Source organism: Poromitra crassiceps, assembly GCF_964638095.1.
Source record: "Poromitra crassiceps genome assembly, chromosome: 9".
Classification (NCBI taxonomy): Eukaryota; Metazoa; Chordata; class Actinopteri; order Beryciformes; family Melamphaidae; genus Poromitra; species Poromitra crassiceps.
Window position 1 is genome coordinate 27,550,198 of NC_139630.1, and position 12,342 is coordinate 27,562,539.

Here is a 12,342-nt window from a genome sequence, read left to right on the forward strand (position 1 = left end):
CACATGGTTTTGTGTGTTTCTGTTGGTGCGGTTTCAATGTTTTTAGTCCATTAAGAAGTGTAGCTCTTGAACTATTGCATGCGGTTTCATTGAAATTGCCCTTCGACATTGTGAACTTTGACAACACGACAGTTATGCCACTTCAGGAGGGGAGTCTGAGAAAAGAATACAGTGAAAGAAAGTCTTCCTTATATAGTCATACTTGGCCTGGGTGGAGGAGCTGGCAATGAGCCTGGAGAGTTGGCATGCCCACACACACACATATATTCACAAAATACACACACGTTCGTTCACCCAAATATACGGACGATTAAATCATGTCACTACACAAGCACAGGCATTACTGTTACTTTCTGTGCCAAATACAGATACGTTTTCCAATAACCCATTTATCTTTCATCATTTAGCGATTTATCACATTGTGTTAACTTGTGATGCACCTCGTTGTCCACTACATGGCGCTGTTGTATTTTCACACTTTGGGCTAATGGATAATGCACAGAGATCAAAAGGTTGCAGCAGCACATATTGCACTTTCATTGAACTCCACAATCATTTGAACAGCAGCACTTTGATGGTTTGGGATCTTTATTTATTATAGTGGCAATATTTCTAGATCCTGAGAAGTTAAAGTATACACACGCACATCTCTTTTCCAGGTGCTGAGTCCAAAAAGATACTTCATGAGATTCTGGAAGACTCGCAACACTGTTGGTAGCTCCCAATATTTTTCTGATTTCTTTTACATTAAAAATGACAACGTTTCGAGGTCTTCCTGAATCTCAATATTTCTAGTCCTAAAAACGAGAGAACATAGTCAAAATGTCACATCGATACATCATTGTTTGATACATTGGCATGTCCCTGCTTGTGGGGGAACTCATGCTTAAAGGAACATTCCTCCGATTTTCAATGCCGAGTTATTTTTCACATAAACTCACACATTCAAAAAAATTAAACAGTTTTGCAGACATTCATTTAGTTTGACAGTTATTGAGAGATGATTTGAGTTAAGGTGTGGACCAGTGATGTCATGTGTGCATAAATGCCATCATTGGTCCACACCTTAACTCAAATCGACTCTCAATAACTGTCAAACTAACAATGATTGTCTGCAAAACTGTTTATTTTTCGGATATGTGTGAGATTATGTGCAAAATAGCGTTGTTTTTCGGTGGACTGCCCCTTTAAGATAAAGTGGTTTTGTTGATTGAAGTTGATTAAGATGATTTGCCACAGACTCTCAATGACACTTGTCTTTGACAAGAAAATAAAAAAATAAAACAGGAATTATTTGAATATGTCTCCCTCTATCTGCCACCACCAGTAAGAGCTTGATAAAACCCCACAGGACACAATCACAGGCTTGTCTGTGCACATGCAAAGATATTCAATGTCACCTCTGCTTTATTAGACAGTATAATGTGGAGAGAGACAAGGAACATATTACAATAAAATATTTATAGGTTCCTTGAGAGAGAGAGAGAGAGAGAGAGAGAGAGAGAGAGAGAGAGGAAAGATGAGAGTGGATTAGCCTACTCATAAAACAACCAAGCTTATTAACTGGACTGGGATTCATTGAATTATAATGTGATATAAGATGAGATACACTCACACTGTCAAACGTTTCCTCTCTTTTATTCGCTTTTTTGTAAGCTGCTAAAAGTAAGTGTGCCCATTTTGTGGCAGCTAACATAATAATCTACTACACCATTTTATTTTGCTTTTTTTTTTAGAAGCAACTTCTTGCTATCTTCTTACAACCTGTGCATTCCTGCCAAGTCTCTGAAATACACTGCTCTCACAATTATAGGTTCTTGAGACCAGAAACATGTCAGTGTCTTTGGTAGGTAGCCACATGACAAGAATAGGGTTTGATGAGCTGGGATGTAGAAAGAGGGAGGAGGACATTTATTCAGTTTTGTGTGCCCACATCATGACATATTGTTTTGGATCCCAGGCTAAAAAAGAAGTTGTATATAACCCTCGCTGTCACTGCAACTGAATCTTGGTGACCCCAATATGTTTTGGTTGTTGTAAACTTGCTGAGCTGAGATGGAAACAAGTCAGCTTTGGTCATGTTTACAATACTGGGGGGGGTGGGGGTGTGGGGGTGGGCCGTGGGGGTGGAGAGAGAGATAGGGAGAGAGAGAGAGAGAGAGAGAGAGATGGAATGTTGTGTGTGTATACCCAAGTTGTCTGGTCACAAAGAGCAAGCAGAAAAAGGCCTTATTTGGAGAGAGAGAGGACAGCCATCAGCTCAGAGCAAAGTCTCAGCATGATTATTCAACTTCAACCCAAGCGTCGTCCACAGCCACTGACATGAGCACAGCATTACAATGCATCTTCATTCCCTGCTCGTCATCGGTATCCCCATGTACAGTATAGGCTACATGGTTACAGAGAGTATTTTTGATATTACTACGGAAACAGATCTCGTAGAACTTTCAACTTTTCAGAACTTTTCCCTTGCAGAATTCTAAAAGGGTTTCATCTCCTTGCGAATCGCTGGCGTAAACTGGGCTTAAAAGATTTTCAAATAAATGTATGTAATTATGTCTGAAAACATCTGATTAGGACAAATATCAGTTCAAATTACAAACATGCTCAATTTAATCACAAGAGTTCCTTACAGCCAAATACTTCTTTTTTATTTGCAAGACTGTGAAACTCATTTGCATCCGCGACACTTCGTTGCCACTTAAAAAAAAGAAAAAAAAGAAAAAAAATCTCAAAGTCACAAATTTAGGAGTAATGAATATTTTATCTTGTGTGTGTGTGTGTGTGTGTGTGGGGGGGGGGGGGGCAGTGAGTATAAAAATAGCAGGTACTGTACCAGTTACATGTATCATCTCCTGTGACAACCAATGAAATCATCACTGGTATCCATGGTAATAGTCCAGAAAGAGCCACTTCACCTCCTGAGACGTGGCAATTATTATTTGGTGTCCTCTGTAGGGGACATGGTCCTCTTAGTCTGGCAAGCGAGACTATGTGGTTCTCTGGTCTCAATTTCAAATGCCATCATGCAGAAACGTGTTGCAGTGTGTAGAGGACATCCTGGCCGTTTCACTTATATCACATTGTAACCATAACAGCACCACACATTACCATCTAAACCACAACATTTTATGGGTGCTAGGAGATGTTTCTGCAGCTAAGATTGAGCTTGATTTTTTAGAAAAGGAGTGTATATCAACTACAGTTCATTAAGTGGCAAATCATTATAATGTAACCCTCTGAATATGACGCCGTTTGTGAATGTCCTGTGTGGTGGACAATAGGACTTGCTAACTTATGATTTGATATCATTTTAGCAGACACAGAACTGGGTAAAGCTAAGCGGAGAGAATTTTGCTCAAAATGGATGAGAGAGGCTCAGACTAAAGAGTTTTCAGATGATGAGGATGAAGTGTGACAGGTTACAGATGAGAGTTCAGAGGAGGAGGAGGCAGCATCAGGTTTCATCTGCATTTTCACATGAAGAAGGACTGATGCCCACTGCAAGGGACGTTTGATAAAACATGAATACACAGAATGTTTTTTAAAAAACTTTTCACTGCAACATGTTTTTGTCATCCAAGAGACTTGGATATAATAATGTCACAAAAAAATAACATATAATCCTTTTTTTCTCTGCTGAGTCTCATAGCTCAGAAAGAGCCACTTAACCCTTCTGTTATAATAAAAAACAATGTGTGCCTAATGTGTGTGTGTGTGTGTGTGTGTGTGTGTGTGTGTGTGTGTGTGTTAGTCGATACAAGTAACAGTTGACACCAAAGATATGCATGCAGAGTACTGTACAGTGTTTCCTCTACTGTATATTTTATTCAATGGAAAAGCTATAAACTACCATCAACATCAGATAAACACGCGCGCGGGCACACACACACACACACACACACACACACACACACACACACACACACACACACACACACACACACACACACACACACACTTGACAAACTTGACAACACAAATATGTGGAGTCAATGATTGGAATTTTCCGTTTTATCATGATAAAATGTCCAAATAACAATAATTTTACTATCAACTGTTCTATAAGATAACCAGAACCCACTCAACTCAAACACCATGTATACATGGGAAACACTGGCATCTCTAAGGCAGAAATATAATAATCATCGCATCGCGCTCACAGACACACACGCACGCATGCACGCATGCACGCGCGCGCGCACCCACACTCCCACACACACACACACACACACACACACACACACACACACACACACACACACACACACACACACACACACACGATCAAAAATCAGTCAGAAGATGCTTTCTCATCCAAACCAATACTCTAATATTGGTCTATCTAACTTTAGATAAGGATTTTTCGAAACATGATTAAGAAAAATGAAGGGGAAATACTCTTCCGGAACACGGATGCCACGGAACCGTCACGTGACTGTTAAGCTCTTTAGTAGCCTAATGAAAAGGGGTGGCCCCTCCCTCCTACAGTAGTGAAACATTAGAGCTGAGTATATTGGTACACCAACACTTATCATTTTCCAACCCGGTACCACACCAAAGCTTGTAATACATCAGCCAGTCCAGCGTGTGTCAGTGTCACGTTTTGGCTTGAAAACGGAAAGAAAAAAAATCTGCATCCCCAGAATTGAAAATGCTGAATTATGTCCCAAAGGCTGGTTCTTATGGTTAGGCAAGAAAACACCTTGGTTAAGGTTAGGGTTAGGGTAGGTTTAAATAAGAAAAATGTTACATTGGGAATCGAACCCCGGTCCTCGGCATCAAAGGCAAAAGTATACGCCCGTCTGCTGCCACCCTGACCACAACACCCTTACTGGCCACCGTTTTATTTCAGGCATTTCGTAGTCCCTATATCGCCCCCTGCTGGTACTGCACCTTACACGTTGTGTATGCAGCATGAATCATGCCTAGGTGAGGCAAAACGTGACACTGACACGCTGGATCTGCGGGGTGTATCACACGCCTTGGCGTGGTACCGGGCTGCATTTTTATATATTTGCAAAAGTTGTTTTCTCTTCATTCACTTTACTGTTGCAACCTCAGCTGAATTCTGACAAAAACCACAAGTCAAAAACATTGAAATACAAAATGTACACATAAATATCATCATATTCATATCAAGGTGTTGTTCTCCTTATTAATTGAATCCATTGTATCATCGAGGAAACAAGTAGCCTAGCCTAGCCTACAGTTGATTTATGGTTTTACTCACAGAAAACAAAAACACAATTCAAAAATAAAATAAAAAATATCAAAAGACACGGTTCAAAAATCACTATCAGAATTAGACAAAGCAGAAAACAACATTATGATTATCTATTTTATCCCTAAATTGTCTAAACTTGTTTTATGACTGTACAGGTGGAGTCGCTCTTTCCCATCCAACATTAAGATGTGCCCTGGTGTCAGCCAATCAGCAGTGAGTCAGAGGTTTTCCTTATAGGTTAGACGGCTGATTGGTTGATTGGTAAATAGGGGGCAGGGTTTATGGGTGGCAGCTGGGGTTTCCTATCTTCTGTTGCCTGCATCTTCTTTCTTTCTTTCTTTCTTTCTTTCTTTCTTTCTTTCTTTCTTTCTTTCTTTCTTTCTTTCTTATTCCATTTGTCTGTAATTCATATTTCACTATCTCTCTCTCGCTCTCTCGCTCTCTCTCTGCCTCTGCCTCTCTTGTTCTGCCCTCCGGCGTTGGAAATCGGCAGAGCTATAGGTCATCACAAAGGTCAACGTTCGCGCCAGGTTTCAGGGGGTTTCTTGTGATCCACGGGCGAACCTGAGACCGGCTCAACTCAGACCTCCTGAGGAATCCCCTGGTCTCGACAACCTGGGGGTGGGGGGGGGGGGGGGGGGGGGGGCATGAGGAAAGAGAGGCAGGCAGAGATTTCTATAAAAAAAATTGTATACATGAAAATGCAGATTCTATATTCTGACTTTTATGCCTCCAGCTTAACAAGGACAACACTCATTTTGAACTTTTGAAAATAATTAACCCTAACCCTAACCCTAACCCTAACAGAAATTTTGGTTTCCTTTGTGGAACGATAAAGATTGACCTGACTTGCAGGTTTGGTACAATGCACCGGTTTCCTGACAGTGTTCCCCAATTAAAGCAAATAAATAAATAAATAATAAAAACATCAAGCATACGCCATTTCCACAACATGGAAGTGTAGTCGTCATTATCTGTTCAATTTAGTTTTGCAAAAATAAAAAATAAAAAAGTCGACTTTACATCACCCAGCAATTCACTGGCTAATTAGGGAGAGTAAAATAGAAACACCTACCATCAGAAACTTCAGTTCACGAAGAGGAGCGGAGCAGAGGGAGAAACAAGAGAGAGACAGTTATAATGATGAAAAACATGAACTTTTTCTGTCAAATTATTTCTAGCAAGCGGTAGGATTTTCTCACATATCTGTGAAGTTAACTTTGGTGACTGGTAAGTGGTAAGACAAGCCGTTTGGACAAAAAAGGGATTCCACACAGAGCGCTCGAGTAACTTTCCGGGAAGAAAATCTCCCGAGACAAACGTCATGTGATTTAACGCCAACGACCCCTCTTTGATACGACTAGATGATCAAATGCACATGAATACATGTAACACAACCCTAGTTGGTTACATCGATACAGAGAGAGAGAGAGAGAGAGAGAGAGATGGAGAGAGAGAGAGAGAGAGAGAGAGAGAGAGAGGCTCAGAGGGGGATAGAAAAACATCGGCGGAGAGGGGGGATGATTGGGGGGGGGGCAGCAGGGGAGAGAGTGGGAGAGAGAAAGAGAATATGCCGAGATCAAATAGAGTCCAATCAGTAGATAGAGGAAGAGGCAGGAACAGGGAGGTGGAGAGGGGGAGAGACAGCAGTGAACAAGAGAAAGGGAGTAGGAGGAAGACAGGGGAGTTAGAGAGGGAGAAATAATACCATCATTAGATAGACCGAGAAAGAGAGGGAGTGGGGAAGAGAGAGAGAGAGGAAGGGGGGGGGGGGGTGTTTATATATAGAGGTATGGGAAGAGAGGATACATTGATCATAATGCAACATGCGCTCATTAGAGAGAGACAGAGAGAGAGAGAGAGAGAGAGAGGAGAAAACAATGATACATGTACCACATTACCATATAGTGATTCATTGCATGGAGGTAGAACAAGGAGAAGGGCAGAGATGGAGAGAGAAAGAGAGAGAGAGAGAGAGAGAGAGAGAGAGAGAGAGAGAGAGAGAGAGAGAGAGAGAGAGAGAGAGAGCTTGTAACAAATCCAGCTTGCATCATATACTGGATGATTTCACTGAGTCAAATGAATATCAGTGTGAAAAGAAAATCATTGTTATGTTCAACATGAATGCTCACTAAAGCTGTGCTCACATGAATATAGGTTTTTATAACAGCAACATACTGTAGGTGAAGAAGACGCGTGCCCAGAGGTTATGGAACACGGTGGGGGAAACAGTGAACAAAACACGCCAGGGGGGCAGCTCACTCCCACACACACACAATTACCTCAAACACACACACACACACACACACACACACACACACACACACACACACACGCATGCACGCACGCATGTGTGTGTGCATATGTGTGTGTGTGTGTGTGTGTGTGTGTGTGTGTGTGTGTGTGTGTGTGTGTGTGTGTGTGTGTGTGTGCATGTTCATAAATCGGTGCCTGGGCAGAAGCCAGTAGTATGTTCTGACAGACAGAGAGTAGGAGGTAGAAACCAGACCTCTCTAGTCTCCTCCAGTCAACCAATTCTCTGTGTATCCACCTTTTGCTTTCTTTCTTTCTTTCTTTCTTTCTTTCTTTCTTTCTTTCTTTCTTTCTTTCTTTCTTTCATATTATGATTGATGGCCGCCATCTTGAGGACCGAACGCAGCACACACCTTTTTAGTAGGCTATGGTGTATAGGACTGTTCAAAACCACGCCCTCTTTGAACTCTCAACTCCTCCTCACCACATACCTTTTGTACTTGAAAAATGAAACATTGGATTTGAACCTATAGAGAATTGCAAATTCTATTCTTTCAGCTTATTTGATTTCATTGTTACAGCAAAAATAATTCACCGTTGCTAATGACCATCGTTTTGATCAACCTGTAACATTGCTGAAATAAAAAAACTTTCAACTACTTTTTGAGAAAAAGTTGTATACTTTTTCCAACCTTTATAATTGGGATCCTATGGAGCCAGACTTGCCAGTGCGTGATGTCACAATTCACTCTACCAGACTTTACAGGCCTCAGAGGCCTCGGCACTGCACGGCCACGGGAGCACGGCATGCAGTCAACAATGGCATCCAACCAGCAGGGGGTGCTCACCCAACCAGCAGGGGGCGCTCACAGCTGAGCGGTTGAATGACATTATTGACTGCACGCTGCGCTCCCATGTGACGCCGGTGCGGCAGTGACTCGGAGGCAAGGCAAAGAAATTGTGTGCCAGGTCTGTATAATAAGCTATACGATAGTTTATAGTTTTTGAGATATTAACGTTTGTTTGGCACTGTGTTCCACTGTTTCCAATAGCGCAGCAAATAGTGGACATCGGGTTGTTTCAAATTGGTCCTCAAGATGTTGACGCAACAGTTGTAATGTCAACAGAAGGGAAAGAGAGACAGAAAGAAAGATTGAAAGAAAGAAAGAAAGAAAGAAAGAAAGAAGACACGAATTAACCACTTGCCAGAAGCCAAAGAGTCAGACATACAGATAGACATACAGACAGACAGACAGACAGACAGACAGACAGACAGACAGACAGACAGACAGACAGACAGCTATACCAGAGACCTTTAATATTAGATAGAGACACAGACACCCCTCTCCATGCTCCACCAATTGTAAGAAATGGTACTCTTCCGGTCTCCTAAATGGGCATGGTTATCAGCTTGTGATTGGCTGTCTGTCAATGGTATGAAACTTCATTGGCTGAGCAGTTTCCTAAGGGGGCGTGGCAGTGGCAAAATCTCTGTGGCACAGATACAGGAAGTGACTGGAACCTGGGGTGTCTGTCTACTGTATTAAAGGTCTCTGGCTATACTCACTTCACCTACTAAACCATCCAGTCATGTGAATTCACATTAGTTTCGTTCTGTGAGACCGTCTGGCCTCTGGCTATTTCAGAATCCACAAGGCGGACGGTCCAATCAAGGACCTGCCTTTGTAGTTGACATCATAACCGGCCAATCAGGAACGCCGCCTGCAAAACAGTAATGGCTGCCTCCATGGCTCTCTGCCTCAAGCAGTAACGTCAACGTTCATCGAGTATAATGCAACAGCCGGGTTTTTCGGAGTCCAGACGGCTTCAAAGAATGAAACAGAATGTGAGTTCACGGTTTCCGGATGCTTTTAAGCAGCAGGCTAATACTCACTGGCCAGGATCACCATGTCCATCCCCCAGAAGATGCTCATGATCCAGCCCACCATGATGACAGCAGTGAGGATCTGGATGAGGGCGGCGGCCACGTTGAGCCAGAACACACAGCACACGCCTCGCTCGGAGACCAGCTCGTTACGAGCTCCACACAGCACCGTGAACGCTGAGATGAAGGTACCTGGGAGAGAGAGACAGCCGAAACACCATCACCATCTAATGTTGGGCATGATGACAAAACACATTCCTGAGCATTGACTGTAAAAAGAATGGACGGGATATCAGCTGTCCACAGTGAGGCCAAAGCATCTTAGATTGCCGCCCTGGCGGTCGGTCCCAGTATAGGTCCTGTAGGACTCATTCCCTACCTGGAGAAGACAATCCACCGGTTTCCTGCTGAGAACCATGGCCTCAGATTTAGAGGTGCGGACCCAGATTTAGAGGTGCGGACCCTCATCCCAGCCGCTCCAGTGAGTGCTGAAGGTCCCAGACCAGACCGATGATGCCATCAGGACCACATCGTCCGAGAAAAGCAGCAATGCAATCCTCAGCCCACTGAACTGCAACCCCCCCCCCCCCCCCCCCCCCCCCCCCCCCCCCCCCCCCCCCGCAACGAATCCTGTCCATGAATATCACAAACACGATAGGTGACAAGGCGCAGGCCAACCCCCACCGGGAATGAGTCTGTCGAGAACCCGGACACAGCTCTCGCTTTGGGGGTACAGAGATTCGATGGCCCTAGTGACCCCCTTATCCCATACTCCCACAGTATCTCCCGGGGAAGCCGGTCATAAGCCTTCTCTAAATCCCCAACTTACAACCCTACAGTTAAAAAGCACACACACAAGTGCACATACACATTTCTTCCACAGTTCCTACCCTGGAAACAGGCGTATCTCTATGACCAGAGTAGAGCCACTCAAGTCCTCTTGTATGAAATTGAGTATCAGTCCATGTCCTATTATCTTGGATACTGGGAACCTCCTGGGCCCCATTAGGTGTGTGTGTGTGTGTGTGTGTGTGTGTGTGTGTCTGTGTGTGTGTGTGTGTGTGTGTGTGTGTGTGTGTGTGTGTGTGTGTGTGTGTGTGTGTGTGTGTGTGTGTGTGTGTGTGTGTGTGTGTGTGTGTGTGTGCGTGTGTGTGTGTGTGTGTGTGTGTCTCATTGCACCCTGATCGGATTATTTCATTACAGAGCGTTTCCATGGCAACGGAATAGGAATAGGAAAATCTGATTTTTAACTCTCTGTGGTCCAGATCTAGCCTATAGCCTACCTGGCATTGACTGCTACCTAACCTACTCAGCCTAGTTTAACAATGGGCCTTTTTCACTTCCCACCCAATTCACCCATTTTGTGTCTAAAAGAGGAGGAAGTAACACAGGTGCAAGCAAGACATTAACGAGGGCCCCGGCACTGGAACACCTAATGGATTCGGAACGATGTTTTGGACAACTTTTCATGTTTTGCTTGCACCTGTGTTACTTCCTGCCTTTTAGACACAAAATGGGTGAATTGGTGGGAAGTGAAAAAGGCGACTTGACTATTAAAAACTATGGTTACATCTTTCATTGACAATACTAGCAGTGTTTCAGCATAGCTTTCGCTATAAGAAAAGATAGGCCTACTAGCAGTGCCTCAGCCTACATAAACTGTTTTATTCAGTTTACACTGACCTTTATGGTCTAGCTTACATTATGCTAACAGTAGCAGTGTTTCAGCTAGCTTTACATTGACTACTAAGGCGTTTTGTCCCCTTTACAAATGCAAAAGCAAAAGGAATGCCTGGTGGGCGTTGTGCGCATCGCGGCCTTGGCCCTTCTCCTTCTGCCAGCTCGACGCATATCAGGGGAGCTGGTCTCTTGTCACTTTATATCAGGGTGGTGTCTCTCTCTCTTTTCCGCTCACTCTGTGTCTGTGTGTTCCTCTATCTCTCTCTCTCTCTCTTTCTCTCTCTCTCTCTCTCTCTCTCTCTCTCTCTCTCTCTCTCTCTCTCTCTTTTCTGCTCACTCTGTGTCTGTGTTCCTCTCTCTCTCTCTCTCTCTCTCTCTCTCTCTCTTTTCTGCTCACTCTGTGTCTGTGTGTTCCTCTCTCTCTCTCTCTCTCTCTCTCTCTCTCTCTCTCTCTCTCTCTCTCTCTCTCTCTCTCTCTCTCTCTTAGATAAATAGAGATGAACCAGGATTAGTTATCGAATGAGTTATGCATAACTGAATCAGTCAGAGGCGCGCACGCATGCACATGCACACACACACACACACACACACACATACACGCACACACACGCACGCACGCCTGCACACACACACACACACACGCACCCGCACACGCACACGCACACGCACACGCACACGCACACGCACACGCACACACACACACACACACACACACACACACACACACACACACACACACACACACACACACACACACACACACACACACACACACACACACACTCTGCACACAGCCCATACACTCCAACCAATTTTTGAATGTAGGCTAAAGGGTAAAATTTGCTTGAGCATTTTTGCCTTTTGCCAGTGATTTACACTCACATTTAGGATTTGAGCCTAGTGAATCTGGAATAATTTAACTCTGGAATTGGGTGAATCACAGAACGGTAAGTGCCTTGTTAGAGACAATAATACTATACAGTAGTTAGATGTAGTCGGGAAGGATACATGGAATCAGATTCAAATGTATCTGATGCTCTCATCCGAAGACCTTTGCAGTAGTAGAAGCTGAAACTCCACTGAGATGATGTGAGCAGCACAGACATGCTCAGGTCACACAGGCCACGCCCACCAGCAGCTGCTCTGGCTGTTGGCAGACAGACCACCCCCACACATGAGCCATGATTGACAGCCAGCTGGTAACTCGATGTTTACACATCACTGACTTCGTCACTGTTGCGTGTCGCCGCCGGTTATTTATAATACGCTTCCTGCTTTCGATGACTCGGTGTGCTTG

General features: G+C 43.8%; 1 protein-coding gene across 1 annotated transcript in view; it reads right to left on the bottom strand.

The window, feature by feature from the left end:
• Positions 1 to 5,807: 5,807 nt before the first annotated feature.
• The window catches only part of stum (stum, mechanosensory transduction mediator homolog), a gene marked incomplete at both ends in the record, with an annotated part of 31,974 nt that continues 25,439 nt past the window's right edge, over positions 5,808 to 12,342 (bottom strand). Inside the window, 2 exons of the mRNA XM_083642914.1 lie at positions 5,808 to 5,842; positions 9,375 to 9,557. Coding sequence (XP_083499040.1) covers positions 5,808 to 5,842; positions 9,375 to 9,557 — 218 coding nt within the window. The remainder of the gene's footprint in view (positions 5,843 to 9,374; positions 9,558 to 12,342) is intronic.